The 20,785-nt window shown below is 35.1% G+C and overlaps 1 protein-coding gene across 1 annotated transcript in view; it reads left to right on the top strand.

The window, feature by feature from the left end:
* PCLO (piccolo presynaptic cytomatrix protein) overlaps positions 1 to 20,785 on the top strand; it is a 328,283-nt gene that overhangs the window by 136,233 nt on the left and 171,265 nt on the right. The window contains exon 7 of the mRNA XM_036760651.1: positions 14,896 to 15,021. Within this exon, the coding sequence (XP_036616546.1) occupies positions 14,896 to 15,021 (126 nt within the window). The remainder of the gene's footprint in view (positions 1 to 14,895; positions 15,022 to 20,785) is intronic.

The raw sequence follows: 20,785 nt of genomic DNA, 5'->3' as shown, positions 1-20,785 counted from the left end.
GCTGCTGGGGACAGGGGGATAGAGTTCAAGGTTCAGCCACCACCCTGGGGGCAGTGGAGGTGGGGCAGCTACAGAACTACAGCTGCAGTTGCTTCTGGCCCCAGGCCCACCTGGTGGGAGGAATTAAGTGGCAGATCAGAGCAGGAGTGCACAGCCTGCTGAAGATCTATGTCCAGTCTGGGGTGGGGGTTCTTGGGGAAGGAGGAGTGCTGGTGTGGCAGAGCTGGCTGTATAGAAATAGCTCTGAAAACAACATCGCACCCCCTCAAGCTTGGAACAAAGCACTCTCTACTCTACAAGCAGTCATACCCCAATGAAAAACTCAAGGGTCAAGTAAGTTGCCTGGGAACATGGCCAGGCAGTGAAAATGCACCCAGATTCAGTCTCAGACTTTGGAATTTTTCTTTGGTGACAAAGAAGACCAAAAACATACAGCCAGAAGAAGTCAACAAAGTCAAGAGCCTCAACAAAAGCCTCCAAGAAAAACATGAACTAGTCTCGGCCATGGAAGATCTGGAAAAGGATTTGGAAAAGCAAGTGAGAGAAGTAGAGGAAAAATTGGGGAAGAGAAATGAGTAGGATGTGAGAAAACATGAAAAACAAGTCAATGACTTGCTAAAGGAGACCTAAAAATGTACTGAAAAATATACTGAAGAAAACAACCCCTTAAAAAATAGACTATCTCAAATGGCAAAAGAGCTCCAAAAAGTCAATGAGGAGAAGAATGCCTTGAAAGGCAGAATTAGTCAAATGGAAAAGGAGGTCCAAAAGACCACTGAAGAAAATACTACCTTAAAAATGAGATTGGAGGAAAGTGGAAGCTAGTGACTTGATGAGAAATCAAGATATTATAAAACAAAAACAAGGAATGAAAAAGTGGAAGACAATGTGAAATATCTCATTGGAAAAACCACTGACCTGGAAAATAGATCCAGGAGAGATAATTTAAAAATTATTGGACTGTCTGAAAACCATGATCAAAAAAAGAGCCTCGATATCATCTTTCAAGAAATTATCAAGGAGAACTGCCCTGATATCCTAGAGCCACAGGGCAAAATAGAAATTGAAAGAATCCACTGATCGCCTCCTCAAATAGATCCAAAAAGAAATCTCCTAGGAATATTGTTACCAAATTCCAGATCAAGGAGAACATACTGCAAGTAGCCAGAAAAAAACAATTTGAGTATTGTGGAAATACAATCAGAATAACCCAAGATCTAGCAGCTTCCACATTAAGGGACCGAAGGGCTTGGAATACGGTATTCCAGAAGTCAATGGAGCTAGGAGTAAAACCAAGAATCGCCTGCGCAGCAAAACCGAGTATCATGCTCCAAGGCAAAATATGGATTTTCAATAAAACAGAGGACTTTCAAGTTTTCTCAGTGAAAAGACCAGAGCTGAATAGGAAATTTGACTCTCAAACACAAGAATCAAGAGAAGCATGAAAAGGTAATCAAGAAAAAGAACAAGAAAAAGAAATCGCCAGGGACTTACTAAAGGTGAACTGTTTTGTTTACATTCCTACATGGAAAGATGATGTGTTTGATTTGTGAGACCTCAGTATTAGGGTAGCTGAAGGGAATATGCATATATATGCATGTGTACATATATATATATATATATGTATATGTATGTATGTATATATGTATGTGTGTGTGTGTGTGTGTGTGTGTGTATACACACACAGAGAGAGAGAGAGGGAGGGAGGGAGGCCACAGGGTGAGTTGAAGAAATAAAATCAAATTAAGGGATGAGAGAGGGAGAAAGGGAGAGATAGAATGGAGTAAATTATCTCCCATAAAAGAAAAAGCAGTTCTGTAGGAAGAGAAGAGAAGGCAGGTGAGGGGGAATGAGTGAATCTTGCTCTCATCAGATTTGAGCTGAGGAGGGAATACCATACACACTCAATTGGGTATCTTACCCCACAGGAAAGAAGGAGGAAGAAGATAAAAAAGGGGGGATGATAGAAGGGAGGGCAGATGGGGGAGGAGGTAATCAAAAACAAACACTTTCAAAAAGGGACAGGATCAAAGGAGAAAATTCAATAAAGGGGGATAGGTTAGGAAGGAGCAAAATATAGTTAGTCTTTCACAACATGAGTATTGTGGAAGGGTTATACATAATGATACACATGTGGCCTATGTTGAATTGCTTGACTTCTTAGGGAGGGTGGGTGGGAAGGGAAGATGGGAGGGAATTTGGAACTGAAAATTTTAAAAACAGATGTTCAAAAACAAAAAAAAAAGTTTTTCATGCAACTAGAAAATAAGATACACAGGCAATGGGGCATAGAAATTTATCTTGCCCTTCAAGAAAGGAAGGGAAAAGGGGATGGGAGGGGAGTGGGGTGACAGAAGGGAGGGCTGACTGGGGAACAGGGCAACTAGAATATACGCCATCTTGGAGTGGGGGGGTAGAAATGGGGAGAAAATTTGTAATTCAAACTCTTGTGAAAATCAATGCTGAAAACTAAATATATTAAATAAATTAAATTTAAAAAAAAAGAAAAGGCAGAAGTGATCCTTAAATAAAAGACAAATTTAAATGTTTTGTGATAAATTCAATGCAGTTAGGAAGGGAGACAAATAAGAAAAGTATATGCATGTAATTAGGCTAAAAGTCTGACAACTAAGCTATAGGATACTGACACACACATATAAACCTAAATCCATTTCCCATAAGATAATTGAACAAAAGATAGGGATAATCAGTTTTCTAAAGAAAAGGAATGAAAACTACAAACCTTTTAGAGAAAATTTGGAAATTTTTGAAGTGATGCAATGAAGCAGGAGAATCATTATGCACAATGCCTAAAATAATATAAGGGAAAACAAAATTTAAAAGCTTCAGAACTCAAATCAAATTCATGACCAATCTTGAATCTTTGAATCCTAACCCTCTCAGAAGGTTGGAATGAAGCATGTGCTGTTAATGTGTCAGCTTATTTTACTTAACTGCCCTTCTTTGTTATAAAAGAAAAATTCGGTTGAGGAAGATCAAAATTGGTAAATGGCTGTAATATAAAGTCAATTGATAAAAAGATTTATTAAAAGAATGAAGATATTCTATTGAGACCCCTAAAATGTTAAAAGGTCTATAATTCAATGACTACATCCACAAAAGATTTATGGCAAAAGATGGATAAAAGTTTCACAGGGTGAAAAGGGATTATGAGATTGTGATCAGCAGCAGTGGAGAGAGCCACATCAGTGAGATTACACGAAGTTTCCAAGGTTCGTGGTTCCAGCAAAATTGCAGGCACGTATGAACAAAACACAGTGAAACAAAATATTGAACTCAAAAATTCTCAATAAAATGATCATCAATGGACCTATGTGAGTTAAAAGAAAAATTAAATTTCTTGTGAAGCATAATACAAGGTTAGTTATAGAGCCAATTTTTCCCCAATTCTAAAATCTTTATTAACATGAAACCATCAAATGTCAAGTTTTTGTAAATTTTTTATTTTAAAAATGAAATTGACTCACAAATATGAGGTTCTCCTTTCTGCCAATTGGTACCATTAATAGTACCATTTCAAAAATCATCTTAAAGATTTTATTGCAAAGATTCAACTGAAGTTGTGTTTAAAATAGAAGGTTCTTCTGAGGACCACTGAATGCCACAACATAGCATACAAAGCCTCTGTTCCCTGAATGCACTTGGACATGCCAAGAAATAAAATATGTGTATGTATATATTTGTCTTAATTTGCCTTCTTGTTACCCAGGAAAAATGTATTTTTTCATGGCTACATCAAATGCCAGGAGCATCAATTATTTTCATGGATTCATGAAAGGAAGTACACATTTCCTAGCTGCTTCATTACTTTTATAAATAGTACTCCTACTGCTTTTCTTTTCTAGTCCCTTATCTTTTTCAAGAATGATAAAGGACCTTTTAGGAGAACAAGACCTATCAATTTTTTTGCAATGGATATATAGATCAGAATTGACACATAAAGTTATTAAGTACCTAAAGTAGTTAAATATTACAGACTCATGTTTTTTTCATAATCTGGGTGGGTCCATAAATTCACTTTATGGCTAACATATTGTTACAGTTCTGAGAAAGGTTACTGAAGTGTTGTTTTTTCAAACTCAGTGAAAGTCATGAATTTAAGGAACCAAATACCAATGTCTACAAATGGTACACCAGAGCAGAAGAAAGACAAATTCAAACTTTTGGTAATGTATAGTAGAAACAAATGTTACTTGGGGCTTTTTTTGATTAACCAGAGTAATAAATATACTCCCCCTACTCCCTTTTCCCAATTATCACTTAGATTCCCTTATCAGATTTAATATTGCTTAGAGAGCTGATTCATAGTATTGCTTTATCTTTTTACAATGCAGTAGCACAGCTGATAACTCTGAGTCAAAAACAGTGAACAGGATAGGTCTTTCTCTTAGAATAATATGGCAAAACTAAGAAAGGGAAGAAAATGAAGGAAACAGTTAACTCAGCTGGAAAATAGAGCTGTATTTCAGACACCTGCTGCAATCTAAAAATAAGTACTTTTCAAGGGCTTCTAATGGAAACCCTTGTCTCTCCTGTGTGGAAGTAAAAGTGAGGATTATTTCCAGGGAGTCCCCCAAGCATTCCATGTTCTTTGAAAATACTGGCTACCTTAATCAAAAAGTGTCCTTCTACAAAGGATTCAAGCCATTCTTGGTTTAACCCTGGAAATCAGGAAGAAGCAATATGACACCATCATCATACCTAAACCCATACAAGGAAGCTTGGTGCTATGTACCTAGTCATATCTATTCAGAATATAGAATATAGCCACGGAAAAATGGAAAGGTGGATTGATTAATTTCTTTTCCAAACTACTAATTTGTTTCCATGAAAGTTTTCATTTAGGAAACACCTATTGGAGTTTGGAAGGTTTAAAATATATATATGTGTGTGTGTGTGTGTGTGTGTGTGTGTGTGTGTGTATGTGTGTGTATGTATATGCACACATATATGCATACATACGTATATATGTATGTATATAGTAATGTCATAATTAGCCTATATATATTGGGCTTTCAATATTGAAAACTTTGATTTATAGAATATATGTACAAGATAACAATAAAATATATTTATATTAATTTCATATTTAATCTTTCTGATTGCTTTGTCATTCTTTTTTGGCTCTATCTCTCAAAAGACTTGTTTATAGTGATGTCATATAAAATATTTTCCTTTCTGCATAACAGTTAAATCTGGTCAAATCTTCCCAAATAAAACAAATAAAAACTAAAACAAATAAAACCCAAAGCATGACTTTGAACTTGATGTTCAGATATATATAATGAGTTCTAAATAGGTGATTTGTTTTCCTATCCTTAAAAAATTCCATGAACAAGAACAAGAACAAGAACAACTACTACTACTACTACTACTACTACTACTACTACTACTACTACTACCACTACTACTACTACTAATCATAATCATAATCACAATTTTAACCAATTGTTCACTCCAGCAAAGAAAGGGAAACTGAAAGGGAGATAATAAATTATGAAATATATGCTTCTACTTTACGATTTTCTTCCTCAGGGAAGAGACAGAAAAGAAAGATAGCAAAGAGTGAAATGAAATGTCAAGTCAGATGAGCAGTGACTGCTTGTTCCAATTTTCATTAAGTGCCTACTATGTGCCACCAGCTCTCAAAGTATTGCAGGAGGGGCCAATCCAGAGGTGTGCTGGAACCAATTCTAAGCAATGATTATTAAATTTTCAATGTGAACATTTACACCCCAGGAATGAGCAAATGGTATTACTCAAGGCTTGATTTATTATTTTGTTGATTAGCTAGACTTAAGAAAGTATTGGAGAACATGTTAATATGTTTTGGGGAGTGCTGATGAGACTTAGTAGGACCCTTCGTAAAACAATTCACCACCATGTTGTTTGTGCTGATGGCAACCATAAACTCATTTATAAAGGGAGTTTATAGGATGTTCAAGTGTTTTGTCTGTTTTCTGTTATCTCTGTTTGGGGGTACCAATTATTCCTTTGATAACTTCCATGTTTTCTGTATCTCCTTATGTGCTATTGACTCCTTTGTATTGTCTCATGTTCTAAGGGTTCTTGTTTGTTTGGAAGGAGAAAAATAGCTTCTCAGGGCCATCCCCAGGATCATACTGGGGCTCCATGTGAGTTTGGAGGCTCATGGTAACCTTGGGCCACAGGTCACATGTGTTTACATTGCTTTCCTCTAATAAAATATAGAAAGAATTGTTTCATTTTTCTCTGTGTATTCTTAGTACCTAGAAGAATTCTTGGTGTGGAGTAGGTGCTTAATAAATGATTATTATTGAGTCAATGAGTTGTTGCCAATTAGCTTTCTCTGCATTGATATAATGGTAAATAGCTCCCTTTAAATGTCAGAGTGGATAGAGCACTGGTCTGAAGACATTTAGTCCAAATCTTTAATTTTTAACCCAAGTTTTTTGTCTCCAAATCCTAGCAGCACACATTCCACTGTACCATGTTGCCTAAATTAGACCATGTTTTATTTTTGTTTCCATCTGCCCCAACAGTTGCCTTATACTTAGACTTATTAGATATGTGCTATATGTTTTTTTTAATATGTAGGAAAGAATTAAAAAATTCAAATCCCAGAGGGAGAAATAAGCTTGGGTGGACCTCTGTAAGAAAAAAAATGTTGATGGGCCAGAGAAATGTCTGTAGGCCTTTCACTATACAATTGTGCCAACAGCCTCATGGCAGCTATTTGCTTCTTGGTACTTCCCTGGTCTTCATTCTGAGCTTTTCCCAGTGCCCTTTTTGTTTGTCCTATTTTCTGTTTATGTGTGACCTCAATACAACTTGTTTTCTCCATGGCAACATTTAAACTTGGATGTATATTTCCCTTCTTTATGTATGACCTTCTTTGCCTGACCATCAGGCTAGTGTGTTTGCAGTAATGAGCTGTAATATAGCAGAGGCTGTATTTATTTCATAAACTATTTTTTCACAGTGGTAAAGATCATTCCCTGGGAAACAGGCAGATATGATATACTCTTAGGGGAAAAAAGATATTAAATTTTAAGAAATTATGACATCATTTTATGTTGTTTTTCTGACTCGGGCCCCATTCTACTGGCTTTTGCAAGTGTAGATTCATATTACCTGCAGTTGTTGTGGGAATTCTTTTGTTCTATCAACAAAATCTCAATTAAACTGCTAATTATCTTTGTAGTACTCACTGTTTGGCTCTGGTACTCCCTTACCCATCCCATCTCTTTTTCTGTCTTTCCCCCTTCTCATATTTTTCATGACATAGTTGTCACATTTCAAATCAAGTTAAAGCCTTTTTTGGGATAACACATATTCATCTTCAAGTTTCATCAAATTATATAATGAATAGGGTTTGCATCCATAATTTCATTAGAAGGAACTCTCCAGATGAGGGAAGACAGAGCAGTGGATAAAGCAGTGGCCTTGCATTTAAGAAGACCTATGTTCAAATCTAGCTTTCAATGCTGGCTGTATGACCATAGGCAAGTCACTTAAACTGTTTATGCCTCAGTTCCTCATCTGCAAAATGGTGATAAGAATAGATCACAGGGATAAACACAGGTCCCAGAATTATTATGAAGATATAATGAGATAGTGTTTGTAATGTGTTTTGTAAAGACCTACATAAAGGCTAATTTATTATTACTAATCTAGGTCAGCACTACTCTGAAATGTATAGTCTTAAAGAGCTGTCCAAAGCACTAGGAAATTAAATAACTTCCCTGGATTCATATAGGCAGTATATGTCAAAGGTGGGGCTTGAACCCAGGTCTTACTGAACATAAGGCTAACTCTCTATCCATTATATCAGGAAACATGGTCAAGTAATTCTTGCATATACAAAAATTTAACAGTGATTCTAGAAAACTCTGCATTTGCTATAGGTTTCTGCCATGAATACTTTTCCCTTGGTCACTGTGGAAGTATCTTATAACCCCAAATTGTAGATAACATATATGTTGATCCAGATAATTATATATTTATTAAGCTTGTACTCTTAACTAGAGATACCTCTAAGAGAAAAAATAAACACACACAAAAGTTTTAGAATTAAAATAAATTTTGTCATTAATTTTTTAAACTAGCTACATTGGGAAAAAATGTCTTATAAAATCAGCCATATAGTATGAGCCTCTTATAGGAGATGATGTTATAAGAAAAACAGATCAAACAGTATTTTCATTTCTGGACACTGTTTTATCATTTGTTGTCTGGGGTTTATTTTAAGAAATTCTTAACAAAATTTGTTATGGCCATACATATGAGTTTCCTTATTCTCTCTCTCTCTCTCTCTCTCTCTCTCTCTCTCTCTCTCTCTCTCTCTCTCTCCCTCTGTCTTTCTCTTTTTCTCTCTTTCTCTCTCCCTCCCCTCACTCCCTTTCTCCTTCTTTTCCTCTCCCTTCCTCCTTCCTCTTTTCTCTGCCATCCTTTCTCCCTGCCTCTCTTTTTTTCTCTCCCTTCCCTCCTCTTTCCTCCATTTACATATAAAATAAAAATAACGATGTGTTAAGTTAAAATTGAAGTAAGTAACTTTCATAACCTGTGTTGGTAATGGAAGGGGGAATAGTAAAATCCATTTTTCACTCTCCACTTCCTAAGGCAACATTGATAGAAACCCATAAATAAGGAAATCATGTCATTTAATGTGTCAAAGATTTATCCAGTAATATTTTGAGTGATTCTATTATTTGTTGAATGGATTTCGTATCAAAATGTGGAGGAACATTTTATTTTTATTGCTTTTTTCCCAACAGTTAATAATTAAATATTATTGGGTTTTGTTTTGTTATGTTTTCTCTCTCTGGGGGCAGGATAGAATTTTTTTCTTTAAGCTATTTACTTGTCTGAGCAGTCATTCATAGCTGTCCTTTTGAAGGGGAATGAAGGATTTTTCCAGAATGTCAGACTAAGCACCTTTTGGACTGGTGTTGAGGCAAGAAATCTGCTCCTTAAAACAATTATTAAATAGAAAATCCTGATGCCCTTGTACAAGTGGTAAGGAAATGTGTGGCTACTATGTGAATGATGCTTAAGAAGTTCATACAAAGTTCAGCTTTGTCAGAAGAGTATAACCCTGTCCTAAACCTATGCTAAATGTGTACACATTTATAGTTGTCATCAACTTATATAAATACTTTATACGTTTCTACATAGAGGAATGAGATGAATTTTAACAGTTTTTCTTCATGCTGTGAGCTTATGAAATTGTCCTTTTATGTAGTTACGTATCTTCCAACCAGTAGAAAGACATTCAGATACAAATTTCAGGAATCTCTTCTTTATGCTGAAGGTAATTTACAGAAAACTATAGAGTAAATCTCCCCAGCACACAGCAGGGTATCTCTTTGTGCAAACCAGAGTCCATGACTATCATTTAGTGAGACAATGTATTTTGAGCTTTTTATACACTATGATAAAAAGAGCATGTTTTCAAATAGTCTTTTGTTTTTCTTTTATATCTGCATCCTGCAGTGACTGGTATTTTCTTAGATGATATTTTTTCTGTATTTCACCTGGATGTGCTATTAATAGCCACACATCATTTCACTCATAATTGTTCTGATACGTGTTATGAACCTCTCCCATTATTCTTGTCAGCCTACCTCATGATGAGTTGCAAATGTGGTGACTAAGAATAAAGGAACTTTTTTTTTCAAAAATCGGATCTCAGGCACAAAGTTGGTCAAATTCAATCAGCATTCTTCAGTTGTCACTTATCCCCTATGTGGACATATTGGGTTACCACAAATTTTTGAAGGGATTCCTACTGAGTATATGGACTATATATGGAGGTGAATTCCCTTTCTTGGCAATAGTTCATAGTATATATTTAATCATTTTGATAATAATACCTTTCATTTCGTATACACTTTATTTTTAAAAGTGTTTTCATGTATTTCCACATTTCACTTGATTTCCTATAACAATGATGTGAGGTCGATAGATCCAGTTATTATACCCATTATACAGATTTTGAAACTAAGACCCAGAAGTAGCATGGCATTTTTAAATCTGATTCTGTATACCATGTATTATCTGTGGGACCTTGAACATGTAATTTAAACTTCCTATGCCTCAGTTTTCTCAGACCCTAGGAGGAGCCCCCTCCCTTTTTATAGTACTTAATTCTTCACAACATGGTATTCTGTGTGGTTAATAGGATTAATAGATTACACAACTATTTCCCAAGCAGCAGTTTTGCTTTCTATGTCATAGCAAAAATAATTTATCAAAAACAAATTAGGTTTTCCACTCTATTTGCTGTATCTCTTTCACAGTAAATTAATAACTTCACCTGGACTAGGGATAAGAATTAGGAGGAGTCTATTATAATAATTGAAACATGATATTGTGAGAGCCTGGTACATAATGGTGACTATGGTAATGGATAAAGATGGAGGCTTTGTAGTGAAAGGAAAAGGGTATTAGATTTAGAGACTATGAACCAGAGTTGAAATCCCAGCTCTGCCACTTAATCAACTGTGAAACTAATTACCTAATCTCTCTGATCCTGAATCTCCTATTATATGAAAGAAAGGGGCTTGGCTATATGACCTCTAAGTCGCATTCTATGAAATATGATGCAAGAGGTATTATAGAAGAAGAACAGACAGGATTTGGTGACTGATTATTGATAAGATGACAGAAGGAAAGAGGGAGACAAAGGTGAACTGACATTTTCTAACCAGGGTGACTGGAAGAATGATAATTTCGTTCATAGAAATAAGGAAATCTCAAGAAGGAGCTGGATTAAATTAAATTCAGCAATCATTTCTTAGGCATCTACTATGCATGAGGAAAGATACAATGGTAGGCACTGGGGAGAGAAAGACAGTGACAAACATTTGGCTGTCATGGAACTTACATTCTCTTGAGGGATGTAACCTACAGACATATAAGTAAATACAAGTTAATCTGAAGAGGAAAAGAATGTTAATGTGTTTTCCCCAGAAGTGACCTATGAGCTAAGCCTTGAAGGAAGCTAGGCATTTTAAGAGGCAAAGGGGAGGAGGGAGTATATTCTAGACACAGGGAAAGGCTGAGTTTAAGGAACTTGTTAGATTTCTGTTCCTAACACCACCAGCCTAACCACATCAGCCCTTATCATTTTCTTTTGTTTTAGCTGTCTTGGACAACTGCACCTTAATGTCATCTTTGCTAAGCTTTGAATGTTTTCCTTTCCTGCTCATTTCTGCAGTCTCTACAAGGAAGGAGTTAGGAAAGAAATCTGGCTCTAGTTTCTTAGCTACCTAGTACAACTGATTTTCAAGAGATATCTCTTATTGGAGAATAAGTATTTATTGCCACATCAGACCAACACCTCTGCAATAACCCTTATATCCCAATGTATTATTAGTTAGGTCACAAGGTTTTTCTTCTACATGGATATTTTAGCATCCCTATAAACATGAGAACAAATGTTACATATGTGTGGTTGCTGTTAAAAAGGGTCTATGTGTTTTATTAAATGTTCTGCACATGAATAACATCATTCTACCACATTCATGGTGAGTTTTGTCCAGATACGGAAAAAAGGCTTTAGAGTTCCCAACTGGCCATTAGATTAGTAAAATATTTCTCTTTTTAGAAGCTCTAATTTATAGAATCAACACTGGCAGCTGGAAAAGCATATCATATCATAATTTATGCACTAGTAATTACAGCTCGTTTAAACTACTGGGCTTACTGGAGTTTTATGTGTCTCTATGGGGATTTTTTTTTCATTTTTCCAAGCTTTATTGATGGTCTTTTAAAAAATATTTGTCATTTCATGATGTGCCTCCTACACTTTAGCAATATAACTTTTACCTTGTAATAAGTATAATCAAGAAAATCAATCCAAACAGTGGCCATGTTTAATACTGCATATCTTGTTCTCCACCTATTGTCTACCATGTTAATGATAAAAGCCAGGAGGCATGATTCATTGTGATCCAAAGTCACAATTAGTGACTGTAATGATTAGAATTTTAACCTTTCAAAATTTTCCTTTACATTATTTGGCAATTATGCCAATTGAGCAACTGTTTCTGCATACTTTCCTCTGTGTTTGTCTTCCCAAGTACCTCCAAATCTTTATGTTCACTATTTATTATGGTGTAATAGTATTCATTATGTTTTGTAATCACAGTTTATTCAATTACTTTCCAACTGATTTACAATCACAGTGCATCTAGTTTTTTTCCTACTAAAATGGCTATAAATATTTCTGCATATGTAAGTACCAGTATCAGTGTATCAGACCATACATAAAGCCATCAAGTAATTGAAGGACTAACTTGAAATGGTTTATCAATACTATTTTCTTTTTGAATTCCTGTTACTCCCCAGTGACTACCTTTCCCCCCTCCACTACCATATCCCTCCCTTTTTAACAGGTCAAACAACGCAAATCCACACAATAGCCACTTCTAAAAATATATGCCTCACTCTGCACCTACACTGTACCATCTCTCTGCTAAGATACAGGAGACAATTTGACTATTGGTTATTCATCTGAAGCCACAATGGGTTAGTGTTTTAATCAGAGTTTGAAGGTTGTTCAATGCTGTTTTTCTTTACCTTGTAGTGAACATCATCTAAGTTGCTCTGTGCAAGTACATCTATGTCTTCTAAAATTTCTTGGAATTCATTTTCATAATCTGAAGAACTGGAATATGAAAAGGGATTTGAATTCTTGACTCTAGAGAGAACAACTGAGAGCAATAGTTGGGAATTACCAAGAGGCATGTTTTAGCTTGATGTTAGGAAAAACTTCCTAAGAATAGTTCTGTGTATAAGTGTAATGGGTTGGATTGGAGGGCAGTGAATTCTCCACCCTCGTTGTCTACTCTCAGTTTTGCCCCCTTTGGAGAAGGAAAACAACTCTATTGCCACTCCTCTCTCCCAACCCAAGCTATCATTTCTTCCTTCACTTAACCCTCAAGTCTTGTCTTTCTAACATCTTTTCAAATCCCTACAAATTCTCTAATTCCATACTGACATATTTTCTGATTTTGCCACAAACAATTATATATAGGGATTTATTTGTCATTAATTACAATATTTATTTTAATTTGGGAAAAATAAGCCTTTAAAAGATTAATTGTTTTAAAGCAACCAAACAGTATTTTTAATTTACTTGTTGAAAAATATGGTTATGGAATTGGGAGACCAGGGTTCAAATCGTAGCTCTGCCATTTACTACCTATGTAACCTTAGGTAAGTCATTTCTCTGAGCTTCAGTTTCTTCATCTGTACAATGGAAGCAATAATAATAATAATACTGGTATTGACCTATCTCACAGAGTATAGCAAGAATCAAATGGGGTGAAGATCAACCAACAGATATAAAGCACGTTGAGATTTTAAAGACATATAACATTAATCTTCCTTATTGTTATAACTGAGGCAAGCCAGATATTTTGTACAAAGAAGATAGAATGTTCATATTTTGGATATAGGTACCTTTGGCATCTTTGCTGCCATTTAAATACTGTCTTCTAATGTTTTCAAATTTAATTACTATTTAAATTTTGTAATAAAAATAAATCATGTAACTGCAATCCTATATATAATTGTAAATTATTTGCTAAGATTAAAGAATGACCTTGAAAACAAAGCTGACAATTTAATAATATGTGCCCTATAGGAAATAGTGTCCAGTTGCAAACATTTCTTTTCTCTAACCTATGTCTGATCTGCTACTTGTGCTTACCTCTAGTCCAGTTCCATTATATTCCTTCAGATATAATATAAAGAATTAAATATCTTTAAGAAGAATATGTTAGACTGCCTTGAAATAAGTGCCATGAAAACAACTAAACTTGAACTAATATTGATAATGGGGAAACAATTATTAGAAAAATTCATGAATTGTAATTGTATTTATATATTTATGATTAACCACATGCATTTACATATTTAAATTAATAAGCTTATCATATTCATGAGGTAGCTTTGTAGTACAGCAGATTGAGAGTAGGACTTGAAGGCAAGATCTGGGTTCCAATCCTGCCTCAGATTTTTACTAGCTTTGTGATCCTGAGCAAGTCATTTAACTTCTCTCTGTTTCAGTTTCCTCACCTGTAAAATGGGGATAATAATGGCATGTAACTCACAGAGTTGTTGTACAGATCAAATGAAATAACATTTAAAGTGCTTTGTAAATCATATAGTGCTATGTGCATACTAGCTTTTATTATTAGTTATTTTCCCTTGCTAATAAAATGAGAAGTAATTGAGTTTCACAGACATATAAAGTGAATATTATATAATTTTCCTAGTTGTAGCAACTCCTTAATTAACATTTTTAGAGGAGAACAGTTTTTGTAAAAGCTGGCTGGCATTTGTGAATAATTATCCTTCCTAATAGGACTACAAGCATCACCTTCAAAAAATTTGCTGCTAGATTTTACCTTTATGGAATCCCCTAAGAATGACACAAGTATAAATACACTAATTTTAAAGAGGTTGGACCTGGAATCTATCAAATCAGACTTATTTCTCCTTGATTGCCCACCTATGTTATGCATTTAGATTCAGACAGGATCAAAAATTGATTGTTCATTTTTAATGTAGACCTACTACCCAGCTGCCTGTGGACTGTGGAAATGCCCACAAAATTCCATCAACATATCCCAAAGTAATTGAAATAATGACAAAATATTTTCATGGTATCTAATTCTAACTTATGTGTATATAGATCCCTGTATAAGATAGTGTCTTGCATGTAATCAGAGCTCAATAAATGCCTGTTGTATTAGAATGGTTTATGTACTATGTATATACATTGGATTACTGTTAATGTCTAAATTCAAGGAGCTTTATTCATTATCACTCTGATGTGTTGCTTTAATTCTTACAGTTTCCAATATCTATTTTTTTAAATAGGTAATGGGTTAGGAATCAGAATAGTAGGTGGCAAAGAAATCCCAGGAAGCAGTGGAGAAATTGGAGCCTATATTGCCAAGATCCTCCCTGGTGGAAGTGCAGAGCAGACAGGAAAACTAATTGAAGGTAAGAAAAAATTAAGTTAAAATTCCAGAAATGAAGAATTTATATACAAATTATATATATCATTAATTTGATATATGAGTTTTAGTGGCATGTTGTTTACTTTGTGTTAGGTATTTATTTACTTAATCAAAGGGTTCTGTATTGGATTTTTAAAATTTCTACTGATAATATCACTATATTCTGTTTTCAATTTCTTTTTTTTTTTCATTTTGGTGGTTTGTCAGCTATTTGAAAGTCTTGTTTTATTTGGACAAATCTAGTTATTCCAAGGTGTTTGTGCTTGTGAAAAAATTTCCAAAATATTTTGGATTGGGCTATTGACTGATATTTCCATAGGGACCAAGAAGAAGCAAATTGCTATTAACATTACAACATCCATAAATACATGGCAACTTAGGAGGTAAAAAAAATGCTAGGTACTTATTGATTCTTCTAGTTTTAGAGCATAATCTGCCTCATTATATCTTTAGAATCTTCAAGTTATGATGAACTTTACAGGATGTACTTAATGGTCCATTAAATATGTATTTCTTTTTTTTTCCTTTTAGAACAATTTATCTGGATTCTGAAAACATTAGGTGTTGATTTCCAATTGCTACCTGGTAGTAAAATTAGCCTCCTTTTGCACTCATGAAGCACACAATATACCAGCTTTTGGTTCTCAATAACAAATATTAGTCATCTCAGATGCCTTTTTTATACTTTAGTGGTTATTTCTATATTTTTTCTCTGTTATACTTCATGGTTAAAAGGAAACTTACTTGTGTTTTTCCCCTAACACACCTTTTTTCCCCTCAAAATAAAACTTAACATCATCTTAGCAGAATGGGTATGTTTGAATCCATCTGTCTGGTTATCATATTGGTTTGGTGACAATGGGAAGATGCTGAGAGGAGGACAGTTCCTATGATGATAGAAATGAACCTAGAAACAGTCTTCGTGCAAATCTTTTAATTCTTAACTAGCTGTAAAGCATGTAAGTAGGAAGAGATAACTGATAGGGTGTTAATAATACACAACATCTTGGACCAAATAAGCAAGGCCAGATCTAAACAGCTAAAATGAATAATCTGAAGTTAGAGTTGCTTAATTCTATTATCCATCGGTTTCTATTCTCTTCCTTTGTCATTTGAGAATGCAGATTAGCTGCACTGAATTAGACAGCATGTTAAGACTTGTATGCTGTGATCTGTTTCTTGTTGACATGGTCTAAAAAGAAATTGCTTATGGCAAATGTTAGAACACAAATCAGCTGTGAGACAAGAAGTTTGATGGATACTGTCTGTCACTGCTCACGTTCTCACTGCTTTTCAGCCTGAGAGATTGCAAAATGAATTCCAACTCTATATACCTGACAGCGAAGAAGTATAATATATGGAAATTATCTGTTTAAATATAATACTGAGTAGTTCAAATGGAAATATAGTTGGCCTTTGCTTAGCCACATTGTAGATTACAACAATTTTAATTTAATTTCAGGAAGTAGAGATGAACTATAGATATTAAGTTGATCAGTAACCATTTATTAAGTACCTACTATGTGACAGACACTGTACTAAGTGCTGGGGATATAAAGAGGCAAAAGACAATCTTCACCTTCAAGAAACTGACAAATTAATGGGGGAGACAACAAGCAAACACATATGTACAAATAATCTATATATAGGAAAAATAAGAAATAATTGATTTAGGAAAGGCACCAGAATTAAGAGACATTGGGAAAGGCTCCTGGTGAAAAGTGAAATTTTATTTGGGACTTGGATTGAGGAAGCCAGGAGGTAGAAATAAGGAAGGCACACATTCCAAGAAAAGAGGACAGCCTGAGAAAATGCCCAGAGCCAAGAAATGAAGTTTATTGCTTGTAGAACACCAAGGAGGCCAGTATCAGTGGTTCAAAGAGTACTTGGAGTTAGGGGGATGGGAGGGATATAAGGTATAAGAAAACTGGAAAAGTGGAGAGGGGTAGAGAATGGAGATAGGTTTTGAATGACTTTGAACACCAAATGGAGGATTTTTCTATTTGATTGTGTCAGTGATAGGGAGTCACTGGAATTTACTGAGTCAGTGTTGTGATGTGGTCAGACGTGTGCTTTGGGAAAATCACTTTGATAGCTAAATGGAGGTTGGATTGGATTAAGAAGAGACTTTAAACAGACCAACCAGCAGGCTATTGCAAGATGATAAGGGTCTGTACCAAGATGGTAGAATTGTCAGAGGAGAGACAGGGTTTTATTGGAGAGGTGTTGCAAAAAAAAATAGGTCTTGGCAACAGATTGGATATGGAGGAAGGATGGGAGATGTTGTTGAGAGGTTGAGAATGAGACCTAGTTTGCAAGCTTGGGGGACTATGTTTTCTCCTACCAATTCAGGAGAGACAAGCGAATTATAACCAAAATGGTTAAGATTTTACAAGCATATTTGAAATTCTTCAGATATGATTGAAACTTTTGACCATCATTTAGTACATGGGACTAGAAGTCTCATATATGTGGAACTAAAAGTATTAGAACTTTTTGCATCATTTTCAAATAGATCCTTATTCAAAAGTAGGGAGCTAGAAAATTTGAAATGAAGCCAACTTTTGTTCAAAGCGACTGGCTTTTGCCTTTCTTTGTGTCTCCAGTAATTAGTACAGTACATGGTACACAGTAGGCACTTAATAAATATTTATTGACTAACTGGAGAAAAGAAAAGATTTCATTCAAATTTGAGATTACTCTTTTTCACATTGACAAAATTACCTCAAGTAGATGTGTAGCATTTTGTTACCTAATAACGTGCAAATCATCTATTACACCAGTCCCTAAGTATTTGTGATTTCTAATAATTGCTGTTTCTTCTATTTTCATATGTGTGGGGGGTAGTAGGGTGTACTGTGAAGGAATGTGCTAAAAAGACAGAAGCACAGAAAGAAATAGAAATGAAGAGAAATTTGTGTCCACCATTCATACTCATAATTTATGATTATGTGGGAATAATAAACTGAAATTCAGAAGTTATTTTACTGTGGAAAGTTTATTTTAAAAATATGTTTACTAAAGGCCTTGTTTAATATAAAGAGCACAAGACTTGTAGCTTCATAGCCTAGGCCTGGAGGCAGGGAGACTTGAGTTCAAATTCGGCCTCAGACACTTAGTAGCCATGTAAACTTGGGGAAGTAACTTAATTTCAGTATTCCTCAGTTTCCTCATCTGAAAGGTATGAATAAGAATATTTACCTTCCGGGGTTGTTCTGAGGACAAAATGAGATAAATTTGCAAAGTGCTTTGCAAACCTCAAAGCTCTATATAAATGTCCCTTATAGAGAATCATCATCATTATTATTAAATTGTTATCAATAATTATATCACTTAATTTCTTTGGGACTTTGCTTTTTCACATGGAAATGGAAGGTCTTGGATGGATTACTTGGTGACATTTTGGAATTTGCTATTTTATTATTACTTGACCTTATTTTTTTTTGTTTGTTCATTTATTCTCCTATATCTTTGTGTATATAATTGCTGTTACATAAAATTATTGAATAAGAATGGTAATGCTTGATGTGCATTACTGTAGAACTTCATAAAAATGTGTTTCTGTTAAAAAAGTACTCTAGATATATCTATGATTTTATTTTTGCCTTTCAGTTTTAATGGCTTGCATTATCCATCTTCCCTAGACACTATATAAAGTTTAAGCGGATATTATTTTACCATTATATGAATCTAACTTGATTTTGCAGCAGGATCTTTGTGGCATTTCATAAAACAAACCCACTTTATGGGTTTGTTTCCATCTAGAGTTGGAATCAGTCAAAAGTGATAGTGCTTTATTTTGTGAATGTGAAGAATGAGGATTACTATATAGCAGAGAATTTGGAAAATCAATATTCAAGCTCTCTAGTGCAAATGACACTTTGTTTCATATCATATGCACTTTGTAATCCACAGAAAATTCTACCTTGAGCATTTAGCCTCTTGCTAAAACGTCAACTGCAAAGCAAACTTATAGTTGAAGATGACAGTTGCCATTATTCATTCCTTAATGGTAACATGCCCACACTACTAGAACATGTTACATTTTTTTGTACAGAGAGTGGTGAAGCTGATGTGGAGGTGAACTTGCCAGCTGGAATCAAAGAGTAGGCTATTTGCTATTTAAGGTACCAAAAAACTCTCAAGCCTCCCACCTCTAAATGGGTTGTACTCCCAGCGCCTACCACAGTATCTATCTTAACTTAAGTATTTCCTAAATTGTTGATGGATTGATTGTCTGATGTTGGGAAAAATACTCTGAGTAAGGGAATTGCTGATTTGCTATGAAGCAAAAAAAAAGAACTAAAAGCCTAAATGGAAAAAGGGGGTGGGGAAAAAGTAGACTACATAGTTAGAGCTATTGCTTTTTCATACAATGTTTTTCAGATGGCAAATTCCTGTTATATAAAGTTCTACACTCAGAACTAATTTTCCAGATTGTTGAAAAAGAGCTGGTTTTTTCTGTAATTGAACGAAAATGCTTGGTTGATAGTCAACTTACACTATATGCTCACAACCTCATATACAATCTGAGGGAGGAGGAAAAGAAGGGAAGGAAGGGATAGATGTGGTTGTAGCAAGGAAATATGAGAGTTGTTGGAATGTAGAGTTCCTCATCCATTTTCTTTATTGATCCTTGCAGAGAGGAGATGTGCAGGAGGGAGGCAGGAGTGTGCATGCATTTATAGGAAAGGAAGTTACCTTCCCATGATGCTGTTGGATCTGGAAACAGTGGTAGAAATGGACTAATTAGGGATTGGTGTGAAGAAGAGAGGAAAGACTTCCCATTGATGATTGGGAAAAGTGGAGGCAGAGAGATGTTTGAAAGACAAGTAGTTAGAATTGCCTGAGGCAAGAGAAGAGCTCTGGACAGATGGCAGCAGCCTCCTGTAGGACCATGTTGAAAGGAACAAGCTGGTAAACAGGAGGCAGCAAAGGCTGAGAGCCAAGATAAAGGCAGCTCACATGAACTGGACCCAGGAACTATACTAGCATTGAATCTAGAGGCTTCATCAACTGCTATTATAAGTCTCAGAAGATATTGTTTCCTGAACAGTAAGGGAGGGAGCCAGGCACTTCCATATGGGGGATGTTGCCTACAAACTTTATGTTGGTAGCCTCAGTTGCCTCTAAATGAGAGCATGAACTAAATTCAGGGAAAATATTGGACAGGAATATAAGCCAAAGAGTATGGTTATTGAGAAGCTTCCAGGTTATGAGCTTGGGTCTATGTGAGTTCACAGCTGTTTCTTTGAGTCAATTTGTGTAAAGGCAATGGGAGTTGGAGGACTGTCTCTTTCCTTCTAGAGATCTCTCATTCTAATTTACAAGTTGAATTTATTTTCATTGAAGATATAGTAATCAGTAATCAATTTGTGAATATAGATCAATGAGTTTCTGTCAAAAATTGATTTTTATATTACATAGTCATGTATGGATGGTAAAGTTATACAAGATAAGGATTGTTAGAAAGAACCTGGAATATTTTGCATGGAGAAGAGAAAGCATGATTAGGGAAGACATGACATATCCTTTTTTCCCCATGTATTTCAAGGGCTGTCATGTGGATGACCTTTTACTGCTTGGCCCCAGGGGAAAAATTAGGGTCAATGAATGGAAATTACGAAGAGGCAAATTTTGGTTTGATATTAGGAAAACTCTCTAATGTTTAGAGCTGACAAAATGTGGCTGCCATGACACACATATTCCCTCCCTTAGAAGTATTCAAAGACTACATGGCCTCTTGT

This window comes from Trichosurus vulpecula, chromosome 5, assembly GCF_011100635.1.
Source record: "Trichosurus vulpecula isolate mTriVul1 chromosome 5, mTriVul1.pri, whole genome shotgun sequence".
NCBI classification, from domain to species: domain Eukaryota; kingdom Metazoa; phylum Chordata; class Mammalia; order Diprotodontia; family Phalangeridae; genus Trichosurus; species Trichosurus vulpecula.
Note: the sequence above shows the minus strand (reverse complement) of the source record. Positions and strands in the feature narration are given on the sequence as shown.